The sequence below is a fragment of the Chinchilla lanigera genome, unplaced genomic scaffold (assembly GCF_000276665.1).
Source record: "Chinchilla lanigera isolate Chin_1 unplaced genomic scaffold, ChiLan1.0 scaffold00048, whole genome shotgun sequence".
NCBI lineage: Eukaryota > Metazoa > Chordata > Mammalia > Rodentia > Chinchillidae > Chinchilla > Chinchilla lanigera.
In genome coordinates, this window is record NW_004955449.1 from 8732889 (window position 1) to 8758210 (window position 25322).

General features: G+C 33.1%; 1 protein-coding gene across 4 annotated transcripts in view; it reads right to left on the reverse strand.

Moving 5' to 3' along the window:
• Positions 1 to 25322, reverse strand: part of Scn2a (sodium channel, voltage gated, type II alpha subunit) — a 124123-nt gene that overhangs the window by 10846 nt on the left and 87955 nt on the right. For all 4 annotated transcript variants that reach the window (XM_005393296.2, XM_005393297.1, XM_005393295.2 and 1 more), the window contains 9 exons: positions 22657 to 23136; positions 12488 to 12608; positions 10772 to 10926; positions 9168 to 9341; positions 6407 to 6529; positions 4714 to 4995; positions 3432 to 3485; positions 842 to 979; positions 153 to 257 (listed from right to left, as the gene is read on the reverse strand). In XM_005393296.2, the coding sequence (XP_005393353.1) occupies positions 153 to 257; positions 842 to 979; positions 3432 to 3485; positions 4714 to 4995; positions 6407 to 6529; positions 9168 to 9341; positions 10772 to 10926; positions 12488 to 12608; positions 22657 to 23136 (1632 nt within the window). The remainder of the gene's footprint in view (positions 1 to 152; positions 258 to 841; positions 980 to 3431; positions 3486 to 4713; positions 4996 to 6406; positions 6530 to 9167; positions 9342 to 10771; positions 10927 to 12487; positions 12609 to 22656; positions 23137 to 25322) is intronic.

The window sequence follows — 25322 nt, forward strand, 5'->3', positions numbered from 1 at the left end:
TAAAATATAAAATTTATTCTGTTTTGGCTAATTGGGCACATTTGCAAGTTCAAACTATTGTGTTACAAATTCACAAAAATACTACTTTCTAGTAATTTTGAAAGTGACAGATGATAAAGGTTTGACTGACAATAACAGTATACTATTCTTACAGCAGGTCGAGGTATGGGCTTTTGTGGTTTCTTTGACCCCAGTTTTTTCATTGCATTGTAGTATTTCTTCTGCTCTTCTGTCATAAAAATGTCTTGACCTCCAAAGTAAAGAAACAAAAGCAAAACTTGTTAAAATCATATTCACTGCTAGTTACAAAATCAATCTTAATAATCATGTGAAAATTGGTCCCCATATTCTATTCTAATGTTGTTAGCATCTATATTAATGGAGATGCATATATTCAATAGATAAACTATGCCAGAATAGGTATAGTCACATAAATTATGCCATATTAGGTATATCTATATTCTAGAAAAACAAAAAATTCTTTCAACTGAATTCAATTCAAATTTCAATTGAATTATCAGTTACCTGAAAACTTAGAGCTTATTTGCTTTGTTTTGCTTTTTTTGAGACAGGGTTTCACTACATAGTACAGGCTGGCCTTGAACTCACTGTATAGCCTAGTCTGGCCATGAACTTACAGCAATCCTTCTTCCTCGGCTTCCTGAGTACTGACATTAAGGCATGTGTCACCATGCCCAGCAACTTATAGCTTATTAAATCTTAAAATAATTCCTAAATTTTATTTTTTTGGTGGTTGTATTTTGGAGTCTAAATGCAATAGTGTGACATATTCAGCTCACATATTAGATTTAAAGGAAAGAGGAAATTTTAATATACTTATCTTCTTTTTCTGTTGGTTGAAGTTATCTATGATGACACCAATGAAAAGATTCAAAGTAAAAAAAGAACCAAAAATAATAAAAATAACAAAATAAAGGTACATATACAGATTGTCTTCATACTTGGGTTGTAATTCTACCTAGAAAACATGAAGAATAATAACCATTAGTTTGAATATTGGTTGCATAAAAAACACATCAGTGAATTTTCAGCTCTCTAAGTATATGTCAACCACTGGGATGAAAAGAAATCAAATATTAAATACATTTTATGAAATTTCAAATACAACAAGCTTGTTGAGGAATCTTGAGCAACTATTCACAGACTCGAGATAATAAAGTACTTCATACAAAGTTCTGAGTAGTTACATAGAATTCCACTAAATTAATGCGTACAGTATGATAGTATTTTTCCCTTAGTAATTGAAGATGGTAAGACAGTATGAAAACTGAGGATTTCCTTTTCCCACAGGAGTTGCAGAATATATTCTGTTTTAAAATCATTAATATTTATTTTTTCTGCCTATTTTCTTTATCTGTGAAATGGAAAAAGAAACCATCCTAACTCTTATAAGGTAGTTGTCAAAGTTAAATGTGTTAATACACAAAAAGTGCTTAAGCAGATGTTAGCTGGCAGTAACTGCTAAGTGTAAGAGTTTGATACTTAACACACATTTTATTAGTAGGTTAGATTCACTGTATGTGTGCACATAAGTATTCTGGAGGAATCTTTTCTTCCTAAAAATTAGTCTATTGATTCATGCTATTCAGTAGGCACTATTTCTTTAATAATGGCACCCACTGGTCCAGACACTTTTGATTGGGAAAAGAGGGAATACTTAACTTGAACTTTGTTTACAATTCATAGTTCAGGTCTCACAGAATTCTATTTTAATCAGCCCAGTTAATCAGTCACTGATGATAATGAATGCAAGTTAGGAAATTTTGTATCATGAAATAAATTTAAAAATCATGACTGACTAATTTTTTCCTAATTAAATAATTTAAAACAAAAAACTAGAGGCTTTTTGATGACTTTGATTTTATTTATGTGTACATGTGCATAGTAACATACAATGCTACTTTTAAACTATAAAAACTACACATGTGGAAAAATGTGTAATACATAAATATGAATGTAACATTTAATATATTCATAATTTTAATGAACAATTTGACTTAATCTTTTGTAATATACTTGAATGTTGAGGAATTATGTAGCATACTAAGTTATTAAGAAAGAATTGAAGGTAAGTTATATGTCACATAGGCTATTGATATGGAAAGTTGAAGGAAGTTTGAATTATTAGCCAAGGAGGTGGGAAGTTAAAATTATAAAGTGTTTTTGACCCATCCTTTGTAATCACCGTCTAAAACCCTACCAGTTAATGTGAGCCTCTTTGTTTTAAGGGAGTGATTATCACTTTAAAGTTATTATTTAGGATTAAATGAGATGACAGAAGGAAGCCTTTGCAGAGTGAGCATTAATAAATAATAAATTATTATTATTCAGTAAAGCTCATAACAGAGCTTCCTGATAGAATATAGGGTATACTCTCTGTGTTTTCCTCTCTCTCTCTCTCTCCTCTCTCTCTGGTTAAAAAATAATAATTTTTTGATTAAGAAATCTAACTGTTGATATTAGGGAAATAGTATTTTGAACTTAACTGTCTGTGTGACTTTTCACTCTTGCCAAAAAGTGAGAAATCAATAGAAATTATTCAGAGTACAATGTGCAATAGATATTGTGAAATGGGAAGAAACTATTCAAAAGGAAAAAGAAACTGGAAATTGGGAAAGGAGAAAAGAAGGAAGGGAAAAGGAAATATATATAAAGATAGTTACTTTGCTAGTTTTTCTTAGTTCATTGAAAAGAAAGGTTTGTGCTAATAGAGTTTGGATAATTTTTCATGCCTACATCTTGTAATCTGAGTAACTTCTTTGAAGATAATAATATGCAATGTATGAACTATTACTCTCCTATTATCTTGTTTTGAAATTTTGTTTCTTTTCTTTTAAATGTTCTGATACGTATAAGGTATGTTATGAGATTCCTCTCGCCTGTCACATCATCACACTTCCAAGAATGAAGCACAGTTCAGTTCTTTGGCTTGTTTCGTTTCTTGTTTTTTTCTTTTTCTTACTTATCATTAGTCTTATTCTTTCTATTACAAGAAAGATCAAAACCTAGAGTAAATTATGACAGATGAAGAGAATTGCCCTCGAGGGATTTCTAACACACAAATACCCAGGACTACCACAGTGAAAATATAATGTCTTACTTTGCAAATATAGACAATATGTTTTTAAGCAACAATTGCCATGCTAAATGCTAAAAAAGACACATTAAAAATTTCACTAGGAGGGCTAGGAATGTAGCTCAGTGATAGATCCTTTACCTAGTATGTGTATGGTGCTAGCACCACAGTGAACAGAGAAAATACTCTAATCAATTTTCAAAAGTAACAGTATAAGATTAAATATTTTGTGGTAATATAGAACTGGTCTTTTACAGACAACACCACTAAATTACAATACTTTGAAAATATCCACTTGATCGAATTTTTAAAATTCCCCTCTAAATGGACTTACATTTCGTGAATCAACAGCTGCGTACATGATATCCATCCAGCCCTTAAATGTGGCCTGTAAAAGAGTCATACAATTTAATTTTTTTCTTGCTTGGCTGCATAACACGTACTGAGAGACAACAAATTTTGTGTAGACATCTTACTTCTAGCATGGTGCAGACAAGACAGCTTAGCAATTACTGAGGAAGCCACCAGGCAGATGGGTGTAAGAAGTTGGCAGGCACTAAGAAGAAGCATCTCATTTTATCTAGTTGTCTTTTCTTTTTACGCATTTAATTGCATCTATATATAGCACTCCTAAAAGTATATGCGTTTTTGTTTTAATTGCTTTTTAAATTTTTTATTTATTTTTAAACTGACATATAAAATTATATGTTGTACAATGCAATGTTATGAAATATGTATACATTATGGAGTGGCTAGCTAACTGATGTATACAATTCCTCACATATGATATTTTGTGTGTTAAGATCCCTTAAAATTTACTGTCACAGTGACTTTCAAGTATACAATATATTTTTATTATCTCTAGTCGATACACTGTATAATAAATCTTTAAAATTTATTCCTCCTGTCTAGCTGAAATGTGTCTTTTAATCAGTATTGCTCCTCCCCACCCCAAGCCTGGTAGCCACTATTCTTTGCTTCTGAGTTCAATTTTTAAAAATTCCACGAAATAAGTGAGATTATGTGGTATTTCTCTTGCTGTAACTGGCTTATTTCACTTCACATAATGTCCTGAAAGTTCACCCACATGGCTTCAAATGACAGGATTTTGTTCTTTTTTTAGGCTGACTATCAAACATCTATGTGGTGTGTGTGTGTGTGTGTGTGTGTGTGTGTATTGCTTCTGTCAACTGATGGACACTTTTACTGATTCTATAGTTCGCTATCGTGAATGATGTTGTAACAAATCAATATATTTTTATTTGTAATGTGAAATTACTATGTAAAAAAGATAGGCCAGCAGATACCTTTCCCATGTACTAATTTAACTTTTCCTTTATATCTATCCCCAGTTATGGGATTACTAGATCCTATGGTACTTCTTTATAATTTCTTTGAGGAATTTTTCCAGTGTTTTCCATAATGACCATGCTAATTTACATTCCCACCAACAGACTGCAAGGATTCCTTTCCTGTACATTCTTGCCAACAATTGTTATGTTAACCTTCGTTTTGAAAACAGTCATTTGAAGAGGGATAAGGTAATATCTAATCAGGAAGAATGTCAGACTTATTGTAATTGCATATCCTAAGAGGATAATGAAGTGGTTACTTACTACTTGAAGCAGAGAAAGATATCCCAGTCCCACATTATCAAAGTTTACTTTCACGTTTTTCCATCTGGCAGTTTGATTGCTTTCTATGAGGGCTTTACATTCACTGTAGTTGTTGACCACGCTTACGTCAAACATCTCTCCAGTGGTGTAGTTAATACAGTGGTAAAACTTGCCAGCAAAGAGATTCACTCCCATGATACTGAAGATCAGCCAAAAGATTAGACAGACGAGAAGTACGTTCATTATGGAAGGAATGGCTCCTAACAGAGCATTTACCACAACCTGACACAGGGCAAGAAAGAAAGCATAAATGAATAATTCTTTATTCTTAAACATTATAAAAAGAAGTACAGTCAAGTTACAGAAAGTATACCGGTTCTCAATTTGAATATTAGGGAGAGATATCTGATGGCTCCAGCTAGCTAAAATTTTGAAATTATAATTTATAAGAATAAAAACAATTTTATATTGCAGAAATTTTTCTCAAGAGGTAAGGTGACACGTGTAGCAAACTTTTGTCAAAGAATGGAGCTAATTAAAATGCAAAATTAAATGTACATGAGAAGGAGGAGAAGGAACTTGAAGAACAGAAGAACTGAAAAAAATGGAACTAGAGCTTTTGTGAATGGCGAAGGGAAGTAGGAGTAGGGAGGAGGGGAAGGGGGACAGAAAATGAGTTAAGATGTGTATGAACACGTACAAATCCCCCACGCTGAATGTGATTACTCTGTGCTGCAAACATGTTCTAATTAAACATTTTGAAAACTGCATGAGTACATTAATAAGGTCATTACGTGAATATCACAGCTTTTTAAAATGAAGACTATAAAATTTACTGTTCCAAAATTGAGAGTAAAACAGAACACCACACAGAGGCTAAAAGTATTGTTACTGAAAGTGCAATACTCTTTTTATTAGAACTACTGCTGCATAAAGTTTGGTTTCAAATTGATAATGTGAAAAGAAATTAACTGGTAACAGTTCTTTTCTATGTAACCACGTACACACACACATACACACAGATACACATGTATCCCTACATGCAACATTGCTCTCTGGTTTTTGTCATCTTCAGATGAAGGCTAAGTATTTTCAAATAGTACTAAGAGCATCATTTTCTATAATTGGTTTTCAAACAACTAAAGCGACAGAGACAAGGCCTCATTACTTTCTAGGTGATGAGGGTGTGTGCTCTTAGGTTTTGTGCCTCAAGGGATGACAAATATCAGTACAATTTCCTCCCTGTTCCTTTGTACCACCTTTCTAAGTATCAGCTCTTCACATCTGACCTATTCTTTAGCTATCTCAGCCTATGTTTGCAAACTCAAAGGCCAGATTCAGACTTTTAAAAGGCTTAAAATACATCACACAGAGCACTGAGGAAATGATGAGTAATAATTTGGTAGCCTTAACTTGCAAGTAGATTTTCCTGCACATTTATAAATGAAGTGAAGATAACTAATCTTGGTTCAGACCAGTAGCCTACATAACATAAGAGATTTCCCACAAAGCAAAAACCTAGGCTGTCTGAAATGATCAAGCACTGTGTTCTATGTCTGATCAATATTAATAATTTGATTGGCTATATCAGTGTGAGAATAGAAGATACAAATTTTCCATGGATTTTCCATTTCTAAAATATCAGGTTCTTCTCAATTATAATTTCCACACTCTCTAAGGCACTGGTTCTTACCCTCATTCCTTCGAAGCGGGATAAAGCTCTCAGTGGCCTCAGAGCTCTTAATGTCCTGAGGGATTTGATGGCACCAAGTTCTGAGTAGCCCAGGGCATTTGCAGTCAAACTAACCAGTGAGACCTACATAGAAAAAGCAACACAGTTTTCTAACTTACAGATAAAAATGTCTATAATTCAACCTTCCTCCATATAATAAACCAGTACTCCTCAAACTTCAGGGAGCTGATAGAATCTGATTTAGTAGGTTTTGGGTAGGCCTTAAAATTTACATTTCTTCAGGTTCCCATGTAAGATTATTAATGCTGATTTTAAAACATGTTTTGAGAAACATCAAATAAAATTAGTAACTATAAAAATAGCAAGAACACTGTTTGCTTTAGTCATTCATGTGATAACTAATGAAACTGATAAAAATTTTAAATCTCAGCTAAAAAAAGAAAGGAAAACTGATGTGTCACAGAAATGTGATTTCCCACGAAAATATACAGAAAAATAAAATTACATGAGCTAGCAAAGATATTTTGTCCTAATGTGTCTCAAAATTTCACAAGCAAATACACACATAAATATATAATATAACTTTCAAAAATATGATTTTAAAAGATATTAAAATAGATATCAATTTAATAGATATTAAAATATATTTTTTGAGAAAAGTAAGTGAAACATATAGCAAATTATTGCAAAACTGCTTTGTTTCTTTAAACTAATTTTGCACATTCAATCATAAAGAAAAATCTCTGAATTTAGAAAAAAATACTCTGAGCTTTGAAATTTTATCTTAAGTACTTGTGCATGGTTTTCTTACAGTTTAAGGCTTTAGGCTTTATATGTCTCCTTTCCATAGACAATTGAAAAAATCAAGTAACTAAATCATTATGAATTGAAATATATTCTGCAGCAGAAGCTATGAGGACCCATAGTACTTTACCTTCTCTGAAGACAGAACCAAAAAGAGATAAGCAAATATTAAAGATGAAAGGTAAAAGTTAGACATGAATAATACTCTAAACAGGGGCAATATTTGTCAGCTAATTGAAAGAGCTGGATGAGTATGTAGCTTGTGTAAGTATACATGAAAGGGAGACACATTTCAATCTTTTGAGGGCCTTAAAGCAATTTTCTAATTAATCTTTTGATTTCTAAGTAATTCCTTTTCTATTACATCATTCACATCCTCACCAACATCTCTCCCTAACAGAGCAAGCTGGTCTTGTCACTTCTCCATGAGTAATTCTGCAGTTGCTGTCTCTTTATTGACTCATAAATCTAAATTTGTTTTGGATGACGTCTTGGCTTCTTCTTCTCTGACACCTATTGTACTTCATCATCCAATCACAGATCTATTTCCTCATTCCCTTCATGTTTACCTTCAAGGACCACTTCTTGTTTCTGGAACCAGCCCCGCATGTCGCGTATCAGTGTTTGAACACATCAGTGTCCCTCTCCCATTGGAACCTGCTGACAGTCTCATCCCTCAAACTCCAGCTCACACTTCACTTTCCTCAGCAAGCCTTTTCCATTTGTCAAGTGAAGCCATCACTTCCAGTGCAGGTGTCAAAACCTCACTGCATACGTATCTGTTCTTACTGTTAGACTACAGGCTCCTTTAGGACCAGAAAAATTGACTTATATTTGTAGCTTCCATTGAACAAATAGGCAATTAATACATTTGATTTAAAGCAAAGTGTTATATAATAGATAATCATAAAAATTTTCTTAAATCTAAAATACTGCATATCAGCATATATTAGGTAATATGAATGCAAGAAAACTAAACTTATTCTTAAGAATTTCTTCATACTTGCTGGGGATATAGCTCAGCAGTACAAGCGCCTGCCTGCCAAGGGCAAGGTCCTAAGTTCAATCCTCAGTACAAGAAAAAACAAAAGAGAGAATTTTTTTATACTTGAGTAGTGTTGACTTAATGACCGTATTCTTACATTTCTGTATTAAATATAAGACGCATATGGTCAATTTAACATCTATCATAACCACATACAAAATAGCAAAAAGAAACAGTATCATGTACAATCCAATTATACAAATAAAGAATGATTATAGTTTTGTAATATTCATACACACATGATTTTAAAAATAACTTACAGGGGTTTTTCACCAAAGATTTTCAGTGTAATTCAGCATGTATCCTACACATGTTACATTTACGAGTAATTAGTTTGATATTCAATTATTAAAAAGCTGTCTGCATTCTGATACTCAAAGTCACTTTTTTTCAAAACCGATGTTGTTCATAGAACCTTTAAATAATTGGTTAGGAGCTAATCTGTTTCAACCATGGTAACTGAGTGGTGTTCTCTTGCTTTTTGAGCTTGGAACTTTTCTTTGAGTTAATAGTCTGTCTGTGACAATTATTTCTCAATAGGCTACAGTGACAACAAAGGTGCTAATGCATAGGAAATAACTGTGGATTACTTAAGTGCTATTATTTTGTGAATGAGAGTAAAATAGCAAAATTTCTAAATTAATGGGATTACATAACTGGATTTCAAATATTGACTTAAAACTAAACCAATAATTATAATGATGTGGCTTTTGACTGTTGTATCTTGGAAAATGTAAGTATTAAAATTGGCAAGCAATTTTTGGGCATCATATCACTGGGAATGTAGAACATGTTTATGTTTGGACTGAGGTAGTGTTTACTGAACACCTAGTATATGCCAGCCATGGTTGCTAGAACTATTACCTACCACCACCTGCTGAGGAAGGAAAGCAGAAACTGTAGAATACTCACATCAACAATCAGGAAGTCTAGCCAGCACCAGGCATTAGTAAAATACACTTGAAAACCATATGCAACCCACTTCAGAAGCATTTCCAGGATGAAGATGTAAGTGAAAACCTTGTCAGCATATTCTAACATGGTCTTGATGGTTTTTCGCTGTTCAATATATATATCTTCAAAAGCCTGTGTGAAAAAAATTTTGTTAATTTAATTGTCTCTAATTTATAGCTTTAAAAATGATGCAAGCTTCTTATCAAGTAAATAAGGCTGGAAGGTTTAGTGTTTCTTGTGGCTGCATCTTGCTTTCCAGTTTTCTATACACAAAGGGCTTCTGACTATTAAAGAACTCATATAATCTTTAAATTTGAGAATTAGAATAGCCAAGAAGAGCTTAAATTTTTGAAAGACTGCCAGCCTCTTCTTTCTAAAGCAAGAGGCAGTCATCTGGGAGTTGATTTGTTTTATTCATTACTGAGTTGCTGGGGTGCTTCCTCCCAATAAAACAAATGTAAAGAAAGAAGTTCACTCTGCCTAAGAGAAAGGAACATAGATTACCGCCTCCTCCCCTCCTCCCCCTCCCCCTGCTACTCCTGCTCTCCCCACCTCCCCTCCTTCTTTCCCTGTCTTTGTCTCCATCTCTCTGCCTCTCTTAGTCCCTCTCTCTCTCCTCCTGTGGGTATGATATAGGGGTAGAAGATCCTCCGCCATCATTTTGCATTGTTCTTGGGAAAAATGAAGCACTCATTTGCAGAAGCCCCTGAGCCCTCTAAAAATAACACATCATTTACTTAACTCAGTGCTTTTGTACAAAAAATTGTCAGGGCAATTTGGTGGCCTGGATCAAGGACAAAAGAAAAAAGAAGCCTTGCCTGTTTTTTTGTTGTTCTTTTACTTTAATTGTTAGAGAGCAGGGTGAGCTAGGCTTGTAACAAAGGCTCCATACAAGGGCTGAAGGCTTTGGACCTTAGCTTGCAGCTGAAGCTGGAGGCCATTTGGAAGTCAGCGGGTCAGTACCGTTTGGTGATTGAGCTATGTCACCAAGGGTTCCAGTTACTGGTAATACTTCATGCTTTACTCTCCCCTTTGCATTAAAGTGCAAATCTAATCCTCTTTATTCTGAGTACTTAGCAGGATGCTAGGTTCTTAGTTCAGTGGTAAGCTTAGACACCTTCAAATACAATGTAGCTGTCCTCCTGATGAAACCTGCTCACTGAACACTTTAGTAATGGAAAAAACAGGAGAAATGCTATCACATTTGTATGAGAAATGAGAAAGTGAATTGCTCTCTTTCATTGCATTCATCAGTATTTTGACCAAATTGACCATTCCGTTCAATGAAACCAGAGAGCAATTAGGCTTGTAATGCTTTCACTATAGTGTGTCTAAGTCTGATTCCGCCTAAGTTTGACTCCACCCAAAGACAACTCAAGACAAAGCATTAGAATTTTCTATATATTGGGCTTCTCACTCACTCTATGCTAAACATGTCACATATATGTTCTTTCAGTCACAAGCAACTTCTTTTAAAAATGGGTATTACGAGATTCCCTGGAGGGAAAGGAACAGGATTTAAGGTAACAGGTGAAGGAGCAGGTTATGTATGTTCCACCTACCAGAGCCCCACTGCTGACAAGAATCATGAAGACAATGAATGTTTCAAACCAGTTGTGCTCCACTATCTTATAGCACGTTTTCCTCACGTTCCACCAGAGTTTACCTTTTCCTTCTTCTATGCTTATCTGACAGCACTTGAACTTGCGTACACAGTCTAAAACACATGAGAGTAAGTGAAGAAAAAATACTCTTTGATTTGAAATGTTCATGATGGAACATTCATCGACATTACTACATTATAATACATTATCAATAACTTTATTTTTAAAGATAACTTCTACTTCCACACATTAAAATCTTGTATATTTTTATCATTCATTTAATATAAATGTATTTTTATATCCATGTGACTATCTTAGTAGATTATGTGACATTATAAAACATTTAAAATATAAAAACAAAAATAAAACTATCAAAAGTTGATATTTCCATCCTACCTTTACCTTACGAGTATAATTCCACTCCATAAGGAAATTGTATATATTTTAATTCTTACTAGTTCATTTAATGCTACAATATATTTCTCATTTTATCACAAATAATTTGATTTATGAAATATTTAATGATATTTCTCTAAATAAAATTACTAGAATTATATTAATATTCCACTATTATTCAATATGTAGTTTGCATTATCAGTAACAATTAATAATTGTCCTTGTGAAATTCATGGACTACTAGATCAAAGGCTATATTCAAAGAATTGTATTGGAAAAAATGTAATAGTGTAAATCTAAAGCAGCACTACATTCAAAGAATGTGCAGTGTACATAGGGATGGTTTGTCTATATGTTCTATAATTATAGAAGCAATAATTGTCACAAAGTAATGTTTTATAAGAGTTCATCAATAAATATAGTTTCTGAACTTTATGGATCAAGTAGACTTGGGGCTAGATATTGAGAAATGTGTAAGAATCACATTGAAGATATGAAAATGTAAGAATAAAAAAACTGAGATAAGCAAAACTTAGGAAAGTCTCACAGTTGCACAGAAAGCATTAAGAGTCAAAACCACAAAAATAGCTTAGAATAAAAGACTTCATGTGGTTTGATAAAAAGCATTATTACAATACATAACTGATCAATCCCTCAAATAACAGAATTTTCACATTTCTGAAAATCTTTGTGAGATTTCCCAATGACGTGTTGCCAGTGTCATATAACTCGTACTATATTTCAGCATTTTATTATCTGCTCTATTCAGAAATAATAAAAAAAAATTTGACCTTGGTTGATAATGAGAACTGTTACTCAAGGATAGATTTAAATGTACAATAACCAATTGGTACTCACTGTCTATAAGAAAAATAATGCACAACAACTTCTTTCACTTTCTTTTATTTTTTAAAGGTAATGATTTGACTTTCTTTCCTATTTTTCAGAAGGCCACAGAAAAACCAATTAGCAGCATTTCTTAGAGTTGAACAGGATCCTCAAAAATAAAACTATCTAGTTACTTAAGGTAAACTTTATATTTTTAAATATTGCCTTTGTTTTGATATAGGAAAAGCCAAAATTAGCCAATAAATAAACACTGCTTAGATATGGATAGATGGATGGATAGATGGATGGATGGATGGATAGATAGGTAGATGATAGATAGATAGATAAATAGATAGATAGATAGAGAATAAAAGAAAGAGAGAGACAGAGAGATAAGAGAGAATGGATGGATGAGGGAGGAATGGCCACGTGTCCTGCTGCTTGACTCACCTTCTGTAAAACAGGCTTCAGGTTCTAGGGATTCTTCGGGCTCAACCTCAGGTTGCTCTCCCTCAACGGGAGCTCCTATATCAACTGTGCTGCCCTCAGATGAGCTAGTTGCATTTATCTTCTGAAAATCAACCCCACAGAAAAATATTTTAAACATTTCCTTTAATATAATATTAAAATTTATAAGGTATGCCCCCCAGTCTTCTGTATGCATTCTCTTCATCTGTAATTTAAGAATAACTTAAATATAATGCCAATCTGCTTTAGTAGAGGTGGGGGGTCACAAGATTAGATATAGCACTCTAGCGTAACTTTTGTTTTAAACTACGGTGCTAACAACTGAAATAATTTTTGTTAAAGCCTATGTATACCGATTCTGAAATAAAATGCTGCAGAAAGTTTAAGCTGCCAGAGTTACATGGTCATCTCACTTTTGTAAATTAGTTTGCAAATGGTATAGTTTATTTTATTCTAAAATTGTGACCCAACCAACAAAAGCTGCACAAGTGTATTTTCATGTCAAATGCAGAAAAGATTTGATCAAGTGCAAATAAACAGCAACAATCTAAATTTATCCACTTTTCATTGACATGAAAACATTGGCTACTGGTTGTTATTAGATATATTCTATAATGTTCTAATTCCTAAAGAGCAGCACATTGTTAGCTATATAGCAAGAGCTGATACTTTGCATTCTCTTTGGCCAATGCACTCCTGTGATTCACTGTGCATTTGGAAACTACTTGTTACTCTGGCACTCTTACCTGCCCTATTAGTACAGGTAGAAATGAATCTTTGGTTGTTATTTGCTTTCCTTTAGGTTAAACCAAATATCACCAAAAGAAAAAAGTAGTAGAAAGAAATTAACTGAAGTCTCGAGATGCAATGAACTTTAGCCAACTCAGGCCATTCTTGGGATCAGCATAAATGAAGAGATCCCAGTCTTAAACCTCAGCATAAAATTCCACAGGAATGATGTAGGGCCAGGTGTGAGTGCCACATGAAATCAGAGTAGTTTGGGCCACAGCATTCTCAAACCTGTTACAATGTTATTACCATTAGTGCATAACATTAGGAAATGGTTGAGCTGAAAGAGCTACTTTATAAAGAAGATGAAGTAAGCACATGATAAAATGCACGCTGAACTTTGTTAAACTAGAATAAAGTGGATGTCGTAGTCAGTACTACAAAGATACTACTCATTTGGGCTAAGGATTTTATAGATTTCCCCCTAAGAACCGGTTCTTTTATGTATGAAAATAGTTTTGTATAAAATATTTACTTAGCATATTGGTCCTGATGAAGTAAAAGTATTTATATCTGATGTATACAAGGTTGAAAATGATATTGCTTTAGGTACTTTAACAATATCAATGATAGATCCATAAATATTAGATATTCAAGCCTTAGAATTAGTTTTACGATTAGTTTAAAATTTTTCCAAAATATCTAACTCAAACATTATGTATTATAAGGTGCTTGCATGTTGTGAATTTTCTAGTCAGTAGGTATATTGCAATACTAAATAACAATAATATTCTGTTATTAAAATTAAAATTTGAATATGTTTTATTCTAAAATGAAGCTCCAAAGTGTGGAGACTGATTACAAATATTTTAGATTTCAAGCCTCTAATTTCATATCTTTTCCCCTTCAGTTAGATTCTTTTGTAAATAGGTGTTTTGCGGGGTAGGCACTGGGAGTTACACTCAGGACCTCATGCTTGCCCTGCTGAGCTAGATCCGCGGCCTCTCTCTTGTAAACAAGTAAAGTTGATTTTCTATACATGTAATCGAAAAATAAATTATTAAAATATTTTCTCATTTCAATCCATCTAACTCACAGGACGCTGTTATGTATTAGGCACCTGATAATATAAATCTTGTGTTTTACAGGATGTTCAAATATAACACAGGTAATTAGATGAATTTAAGCATAGTCACATCTGACCTAGCAGACAGCACACAAAAGAAATGGAAAATACTCTTTTTAAGAAGTAGGATCACACTGAAAACACAGAAAGGGAAGTCTTGAGATAAGTCCAAGGAAAGAGTAAGGAACCACATTCAGGGTTCTCCACATATTCAGCCGGGCACTGGCAAATGGCAGTATCAGAGCCTAGGTCAACGCTGAGTATGTTGTAAGCACTCAATAAAAACTGAAAAGATGAGTGAAGAAATGAATGAAAGTCTTCATAATAGAATGAAGACTAGCTTCAAATAATGACTGAGAACAGTCTCTAAAGTACTACAGGAAATTTTAAATGAAAATGCCCACGTCTTTACAAGATCTCTGTATCATCATCTCGTCACTCCTGTTGCCAATTAGCTGGGTTGTTACAACTTCAGATGACTTTGGGAAGACTTGTGTCACGACATCCATTCCCTTCACTCTTTTGCAAACAATTATGCTTCCTTCCTTCATACTTTCTTCCTAACAAATGTGGGCTCCTAATTTCTTCTATCCTAGCTCCATCTTTCAATGTGCATTCTAAATTGTTAAAGATTATTTTTATGGTTTAAAATGCATTGTGATATTCGATGAAGTATGGGCCAAATGGCATCTTACAGATTTTTATCTCGCTAACCTGCTTGTTAGACATTTGGGGCAGGAGCCATGGACTCAAGACCTTATCCATAATACAGTGAATACAGTTCAATACCAAGCAGCAGGCTCTCCATTGCCAATATAATTTTCATCAAGTATCAAAGGAATGAAAAGATTGCTAGATAATGCATCTGTTTTCCACATGTTGTTCAAATTAACACTTTACCCAATAGTTTGACCCAAAGTTAAATTTAGAGAATATTAATCAGTTTTTCACATTTAGCCCCACAATGAGAACCATCTAGGAGTTTTTTAAAAAAATACTTCTTAGGTATCACCTCTGGAAATTCTAAGGATAGAGCACTTACTTCACTATTTTCCTTAATTTAAATCATATTAAAAATAGCAGAACCAGCATTACTTCCTTTCACGTTAGTGCACTGCCTGAATACTCATATAGCACTAATAGATACATTTTTTTTTTCCTGAAGCCAAATACATCTACCTATTTAATACTTAGGTTGCTTCTTTTACAAAAGTATAATTTAACTGTACCTTGTATTAGTAGAAGACATAGCTCTACAGGAAATATTTGGCAAAATTTAATTTTTTAGCGAAGTTCAGGTTTTTACCATCATTGTATCCATAGCGCCTATCATCAAAGTTTGTTTTTAATATATGTTTGTTGAGTAAATGAATGAACAGCCAGACTTTCATTCAACCACTAAGTACTTTTAACACATCCAATTTCATATTTACTTACACGTTCAAGAGAAAACAAATAATGTTCTCTCTTCATTGCAGAGTAATACAAATCCTTACAGATTCTGAATTATAAAATCAAGTGACTAATAGATCAGTCTAAGATAAATCTATAAAGTTAACTGTATTTATTTCTGCTATCAAGAAAATTACTATTTAATTATTTGAAATTGTTTTTTCTCTTTCTACTCTGTCTACATGGATCTATAGTTCCAGAGGGGAACGGAGCCTCTTCAAGAAGAAATAATCTCATCCTTTCTCAACTTTCTCTGAAATGGAACAGCACTGTCCCTGTCACATGTATTACTTGAATATCTCTATATTTCTAGTGCTTAATTGGAAAATGACCAAAAAAGTGAGCAGCATATTAATTCTTCACATCAGCCCACCCAATCTCTCTTTAGTTAAGGAATTGTGGACTAACCACCTTGTAGTCACAATGAACCAGTGGTGGGACTCTAGGTCATCTGCACCCCAATCTGCCAGGATCTCCAGGGAATTTCTTTGATGATACACAGATAAATTCAACCTTAATCAACTTAAAACTTTAGGTGACTAGATATGTAATTAAGTTCTATGGGTTCAAGATAGTGCATATGATATTATTAATTTTCATATTGCATATTCATGAACCTTAGTATTAACTCAAGTTATAACATATCTCTTATATGGATCATTAATATAGAGGTAAAAACACAATAGAGTATTTCATGGACAAAAAGGTTAAGCTATAATCCTGAGATGTAGGCAAGAAATTTTGATTCATAAATTCTGTGATATCAGTACAATGTCTTTCTTTAAATCACATAAAAGGTAAATAACATATTATTAAGATATGTTGGGTAAAGCAGGTAAAACACATAAGGAGTCCATAAAAATAAAATTAATCAAATTCAGATTATAAAATTCTTCAGCTTCAGATAAGGTGATTAATCATGGTGATTAATCTAACTACACTGCAGATTCACTAACAGAACTGTCAGTTATAAACCACTCCACGGCACTATCACAACTTCCCCACTTCAAGAATTTTCAAAAATAGGTTGCCTGGTGATGCTCCAGTCAGGCATCATTCACTGCAAAATGCTACATAAGTAAGAAACCAAAATATGAACTGACTATCTGTGGACTCAGTTTGACAAGTTCTATATTCAGCTTTTGGTAAAATTTAGATGTTTAGGTTCTCTTTTTATCACCATTCTTATTCACCAGGAAACTTGAAAAGTGGACTGAATGATATTGTTAGAATAGCCCTTGCCTGGTTAAACTTTAAGAAAATATGGGAATATTCAAATGCCAGCACAGTAAAGTGATTAGACAGGAAAGCCCGTTTTACTTCTTGTGAAAAGCACTGGCAAATATTTACTTTCAGGTAAAAATATTAGTTAATTAATATTAAGATGGAAACATATAGGTCTGTATAGAACAGTCCGCTGGGATTCTTCCAAGAGCTAAATTAATTACAATCATATAATTTAATTAGGGCAGAATCACATTTTTCTTAATCTAAGAAATGTACACCAAAATACAATACTTCATTTGTATTTTAAAATTCTACACTTTATACTTTCTGCATCAGTGATAAATTATTGCTAAGGGTAAAGATGCCATACCAACAGCACTTCCTTCAGAAAGCAAAAGCAAGTAAATGAAAGTAAATTATTTTTAAGAAGTTGATCATAAATAGGAAAGAGGAGAGAAAAAACTCCATTAACTTTTTCACGAGAACATTTATTTCTCATTGTGAAGAAGCATTTTTAAGAAAATGTAATTAGTAAATATTGTACAAAATTTAGGGGAGAAGATATGTTTTAAGGCAATTAAATTAAAAAGTGGATAAAAAAAATAAACACAAATATAAATTGTACCAAGTACTCAATACTTGACCATTTTAGTCTACAAAAATGGCAACTTTTTGTTCCTGGACACTGTTACTAATCACCATTGAAGACACTTTCTGTCATTTTTCATGAGAAACGGCAACACGAGAAGAATGGAAGGGCTGTGCTTGCTTGATCTTTGTTGGACTTCAGACCAAAGTGACACATCAACATGTGAAAGGAATTCTTGATGTCATCTTTCTAATAGGACAGTAAAATTAAAACTATCCTTCTTATATTATATTATCCAGAAAATCATTTTAGGGTTTATAAGGGACACGTTATAAAAAAATTTAAACTACAAATAGAGGACTTTAAATATCCTTCTTGGATGAAAGAAAGAATGGTCATGTCATGATGCTTTATCCCTCAGCAGACATCAGTGTAAAAAAGTCAGTTTCTGGCCCAGTTTTTCTAACATTAAAGATACTTAGAGTGTTTCCTCCTGCTTAATCACTATTCCACTTGAATCCTTTCCCACACTGATTGCTTATTCTCTAGCACAAAATCAAAGATGAGCTCCTATTGAACTCATCTCACTAGTGCTTACACAAATCGTCCAGGGAAATTCTTCTCGCCATTTCTGTCTTTTGCATTGGAATTTAGTACCTCCTTTCAGGAAAAGGGCAACGTTTCCCAAGGAAGGATCAATGACTTTTTAAAGAAAATTATTGTGACTTGAGAACGAGTGAGCCAGTTTCTGCTTAATGTTCTACCACACTTAACACCAACTAAATTTCCTAGATAACATGGTAGATGACAGCCTGAATGTCATTTCTCACAAATGCTATACAGAAATATGGAAAATGGGATACTCAGAGGAATAAGCAAACTAACCTTGTTTCTTTCCAAGAAACTGTAAAAAACAAGCCATTATCTTACATACCTAAAATCTCGTGCTTTTCTAAAGAAATAATGCATAATAGGACAAAAAGCCTCTCCAGTTCCTGAGTATATACATGTGTATTGAAATAATTACACACCTTGGACCTCCTCTTATAGGGTACCATTCCCCCAGTACATAATGTCTCATCTTTCATGAATCTAGAGTACTAGTGGCTGAATATTTTGATCCAAAATATAAAAGAATACTCCAAGAATAACATAATCGTTGCTTCTTTCAAAAAGCCAAATATTATTTTACATTAGGGTTATTTTACATCTTTAATGGCAGAAGGAGAGGAAACTCATTGACAAAATAATTAATATTTATCAAGAGGATGATTAAATTGGGTGGAACAATTTGGTTTACATAGTTGTTCATGAAACTGTGACTTTAGTATCAGATAGTGAATGGTCCACTAAATAAAGCCCACAGAATGGTGTTAGAGCGATTGCCGTAGTCACATATAAGGGAGATTCCTTTATTTTAAAGACATCAAAGGAACAAGATCTCATGATGCTCCTCCTGTGTAGGAATAGAAGAACATGATATATGTAAATGATATCCTTCTGAACAGAGTTTCCCAGCAGGTTGTCCACTCAAAATGGGCAAAGTAGCCAGCAGGAGAGAATGAAGCAAGTGGCCTCCAGATCTATTTTCAAGGTGAGCGTATCACCTAAAGGTTGATGTATATTTTATGTATTTGCTTTTGTACAAAATAAATTTCTCTTTTTTTCTGTCACACTAGGACTAAGTGCTAACAGAATCTCCAAGGAATCATTTTTAATGCAAAATACTTTTGGTTGCTTGCTAACCGAAGTGATGCTCTTTTCCCTAAAATGAAGCAGATTAAAAGCTCTACTCACGCTACTAGCAGCCAAAACATGAACATTCCAATCAATTTACAAAATATCATTCAGAAAACTTATAAATGCATGACACATTGCTTTAACTTACAGGTTTTCATTCAGGAAACCTTACTATGACACTGAAAAAAAAATTATCCCCAAAGTACACTGGGATTATGTTTAAAAAGAAATAAAAGAGGCAGGGGAGAGAAAGGTTTTGCAAGAGGTTTTCAAAGAGCAATTAGTTTTCTCTAGACTCTTAGTATGTTTAAAGCTCTGTCAACACTAAATAGAAATTAAATAATCCAGAAAGGCATGCACTTTTATTCACTGAATATAATTTCTTTCAGAATCTATGTAACAAAAATAGCAGCTGAATAGATATATGTATATTTTAAAAGTTAGAGTTGTCAGACTTGCCTGACCATGCTTCATATGACTCAGCATCATAGCAGCTATGCATGTTTTTATTTTACTGCCAATGGATGGGCAAGGAACATAGCTGAGTAACATGCAGGCCAGTCAAAGGTCACTTAGAAACTGATTATATTTAGAGAGAGATATATACACAACTTGCTTGGGTAACCTGGGTAAAAGTGGTGGCACGAGCCTCTGGCTGGTTAAAAAACACCAGAGCTGCATTCTTGATGGCTCCAGCTTGGTTTTACCCCTGTGAGAAGAATGGTAGGCAGTGAAGGTCACCATATTACACCGCTCAATGTCACTTTGAAAAATTATCATTCAAGCATGGCTTCAACATTACTTAAAACTCTAAAAGGAAAACCGGTCAATCAAAATCACAAAAGGCATTACAATTACTACAGCCATAAAGCATGCATGATTATGATATGAATTTAAATGATGTGCTGCAGAGAATCTCCAGAAAGCTAACAGAGAGCCACATAAGTTTGGCAGAGACATAGAGGAGGACTTAGGTCAAACACCTCAACCACTTCTGAGTCCTTTCAGTTAGTTTATCCTATAAAAAGAAATTCATTTAAGCATTCTAAAAGAAAGTGCCCTGAACTTTAACTTTAGAAATCATTTAGAATGAAATAGTAATGTCTCATATCATTTCTAACTATTCTCTGTGTGATAGAAAACAGCACAATCCAAGTCCATCAGTTAAAAAATCACCAAACATAAGTGACCAGAAAACAGACACTATAAAGGTATTTCAAGGGGAATACTTAAAATTCTTGGATAATTGTTCCAATTCTCTATAACATTTTCTAGTGTAGAAATGCCAGGTAAAATTCTGAAACCTCAAAATAGATGTAGAAACAGATATAGAGATAAATATGACATAGATATGGATGTAGATATTTCCTAGACTATAAATCTAATCCTCTATTAGCTTTTAAATGTATGTCTAAAAGTTTGATATAAAGCCATAATTAACAACTTCTCCAAACAATAAACCTCAACATAAGGTGGGATGATACCAAAAGTACAACTCAATAAAATAATTTTGTCCACTTCCAAAGAATAGATCAATTCTCTGCTTCTAAGTTCAGAATAGATACTGAGCCCACAGTATTGTTTTGGAGCACTTAATTCAAACAAAGCTAGCTCAAATAGAAAAAATAAAAATAAGAAACTATAATGCTAATAAGAGAAAATAGGATTTCCTTACTGTAATATCCACTTTACTGAACATGGCTTAGGTTAAATGTAATAGTTTGAGATGAGGCTAAATATATGTTCTACTGAAGAACGGAAGGCTTTAAAATTTCTGAAAATCAGGAAGACTGAATGTCAAGTTAATCACACATGAACAAGCACTAAAACTTAGCCAAAAGATTGAAGTAGCTGATGACCTGTACATTTGATTCTGTACAGTCCACGTAGTTTACATGGTACCCAACCTCTAAACCTACTTCAAAACAAAAGATGACTTTCTCTACCTCAAGCAAAATATCCAGTGTCATGTATAAGGTCAAAATAATGAAAAGAAAGTGTACCTTAAAATTCTAATGACTCAACTCTATCTATTTAAATACTGACCTCCACATCTAGTGATACACAAGATGAAAAAGGAGGCACATAACCCAACTAAGAATATTTATCAGTTTATAACTTTAGATCTTAAATATTGTAAGATACCATTCATTCTTTACGTGAAAGTCCAACTTGTGGACTAAGAATGCAACTTAATGGTGGAGCACTTGCTTAGTATGTGCAAGGCCTTAGGTTCAAATCCCAGCACCAGAAAAAACAACAACAAAAAATGAAGTCCAACTAGTAAACATGTTGAGTTCACTGAATTGCAGTTATTCTTTACTCAAGGCTCTAAGGTTTTACTACATTTCCATTAAATTTCATTAGTTATTTTGTGACATTGGTTAGCTATGGTCCTCCTACTTATATCTTAGTTTTTTGAAACTATGTTTAAACATTACTTGGATTTCATGTTTACAAATTTATTTCTACTTCACTATTAAAATAGCAATACTACATACCTATCAATAAGGAAGAATGGAAGAACCTGAGCTCAGAACTTACTAATCTGCAGGCTAATAACAAACAAAACAAAACATATCCTGGTACACATACATTTAAGACTCAATTCTTATTGGGCTAATAAACTCAGAATTTTACATTCTGTAATGCATTAAGACTTTCTGTGTATTTAAACTGGGCTAGGTAGAGGTAAAAAAAAAAAAATGTTTACTCTCATTCCTTATTACACATTTCTTTTCCTTAAAAAATCATGTACTTCAGGAAGCATGAACCTATAAGAAAACATCAAGCTAAGAGCCCAGGCAGAGTTTCCATGAGTTAATATGTCTGGGAAAACTAAATAAACTCATATCTTATGCAGTATTACTTAAGAGGCAAGAATGTAACTAGATGAGAATTAAAACTACCTCCCTTTAAGTTTTTTTAGTACTTGTTTTTTTAGTACTACATGCAAAAACTGCCATTGTGGGAGAATTATAAGAAAAAAGTTCACTCAACCTGAGACATTTTCAAAAATCTAAAATTACTTAAAATTTCTTAGAATATGTGATATGAACCTGCATGTTTGTATTGCCAAGCATTTAAAAAGTGATTATTTGAACATATGAATAAACATATTGGTCTAGCATATTTTAATCTATTATTACTTTATTAATCCTACTTTTGCCTCAAAATATATCAATGTATTTTCTTAAACTAAGGAGACACACAATTTGAAAATATCTAGTAGTTTTAAAGCAACAAAGTACATGATATCAAAACATCTCCTTATTCAAAAATCCCTACCTCTTTGCTTTCTTCCATATCTGATTCACTGCTAAATTCTTCTGTATTTAAATTTTCAAAATCAGATTCTCCGACAGCAATTGGTACCGTCACAGTGAGGCTGGGGTTGTTTATAAACGACATGTAATCGCTTTCATCGACGACATACTTTTCTACACTGCTGCCTATGCCACTGGTCGTTCCATTGCCGTCTTTGAGATAATTGAGGTCTTTGCCTATTTCAATAGTAGTATGGTTGGAAATACAGCTGTCTTTTTTGTTATTTAGATCTTCAAGGGGTTTTATTTCATCTAAAGCTTTCTGCTTTCTAACAAAGGCTTTCTGGATAAATTCACGTATCTTCCTTTTAACAAAATCAATTCCTTTCTGCATCCTTCCCACAGCAATCTGTAGGTTATTCATTTCATTATCATCATCAGTGGCAGCAAGATTGTCAGAGCTGAAGGAGCTCAGGAGCAAGGCCAGGAAGAGGTTCAGAACCTAGAACACAACAGGAAAATAGGTGATCAAGGCATTGTTTTCTTAGTTGCTTTTAATTCTCAGTTTCTCAAAATTATTCTTATACTTACTTTATTCTAGGTATTTCTTTTAGTCCACAATAAAGTATCCTGAATAAACAGTGAACAAAATAAAAAAATGTCTGGCCAACATCAAATAATTCTATACTGCAGGATTTCCTTTATATTTACTATAAACTCACTAAAGCTATTATTGCATGGAATGTTTATATTAATTTCAATTTCCAAAAAGAAACCTAGACAACAGTATATTGACAAAGAAATAAAAGCTTGAATTGGTATGCTAGACATTTTGGCCATGTCATCTGCATTTCCTAGAACATTAATAAGTTTTATTCCTAAAAACAAAATTCCAAATATATTTAAATATTATTTGATTTTCATGCTTTTATGTCATTTTTCAGTTAAATAACTTGCTAAATTAGAGAAAAATATACTTGTTGCCAGAGAAAGCATTTTTAAATTTTGATTCAGGAAATCATGACCACTGTATCTAAACAACAGAAATTCCATAAACAAATGTCTATTATAAAATAATAATGCTAATACCAGGTTAAAAATTAGAGTTGAGGTATTACCATGGGTCTCCAAAAATAAACCATACTGCTATGAGTAAGTAAAAGATCACTGACAATAACCCCGTTGTGCTCATCATAAAGAGGCAATTTACTAAAGAATGAGACACTTCCAGGGACACAAGACTGACATAAAATTTTGTCAGGATTTCATTGGCAGTGTCCATGGGCCCCTAATTATTCAAGCACACAGATATAAAGGGAAATAAATGTAAAAAGTAACTGATATGAAAGAGAAGTCCTGGGAAAGAGGTTAAGTAAAATGTCAATGAAAATGAAGGTAAAAATAGATAAGGTCCACCGAGCACTGAATGAAATTTTGAGAGTGTTTACTGCTGCATCCAAGAATTGCCAATCCATGGCTTCTGATAATCACAGTAAGACTTATTTATGTGTTTTTTGTGACTTTTTGTTGAATTTTTTTATGTGACTGAAAAATAGATAAAAGAAAGTAAATAAACTTAAATGCTAAATTTTTATTTTGTATAATAAAAACTGAATCTTGGTGTGATAATTATTTTCTATATTTACATTCCTAAGGTTTATTAATGTATCAGTCTTGTCTATTAGGAAGTTTTTGTTGATCTACATCAGTTAATCCTCCCTCAGTGATGTTCAGTATTGAATACATTTTTATTATATTTTTATTTGACACAAAAATTGTGCATATATATAGGGTTAATTGTGATATTTTGATATATGTATACATTATGCAATGATCAAATCAGGGTAATTAGCACATTCATTACCTTAAATGTTTTCTATTTCTTCTGAAATATACAATGCACTATGGTTGACTATAGTCACCCTACTATGAAATAGAGCACTGAAGTTGTTTTTTTAAAACAAAGACATCTTTACCAGCAGATTGGGGATTCTTTTAACTCAGAAACATGCTTGAATCCAGGTTCTAGAGCAGGTAATTATAACAATGAAAGCAGCTTTTTACCAGTCTCGCAGTATGTACCGCCCTTGTGCCAACCATTTTGCAAAGTTAATATGATTGTAACTTATTCTCATAACCAGCCCATTAAAAAGGAATTATGATTTTCACTGCTTCATAGATGAGAAAACTAAGGCTTCTGTGTACATTAAATGCCTTGTCCAAGATTATAGATAATACACAGAAATGGTATAATGTTGCACTGATAGTGTAATTCTGAGATCTTAATTGTTAACTGTTACCTTTGGAGAAAAAGATGAAAAAGTACCCCATGTTTGCTCATTGGTATTTCCATTTATTGATTGGTAATGCTAGGTATTGAGCCCAGTGCTTTTTGCATGCTGTGCAAGCACTCTGCCCCTAAACTACATCCCCAGTTGTCAATATTTCCTTTTCTGAACTGTCCTATGTAATCAACAACATAAAGTTTACTATTAATTTTCTAATTGTTTCTATAATCTATCATAAACTGACAACTTTGTTATGTTCATTGCCCAGAAAAAAATAAATGTTCTGCGAACATATAATTTTCTCATAATTGCAATAGGCCAAATTAGTTGCCTAAAAGGAAAATATTAGTATTATTTCCATTTTGGGTCGCAGGTTGAGGTGGAAAGCATGTATTTATAC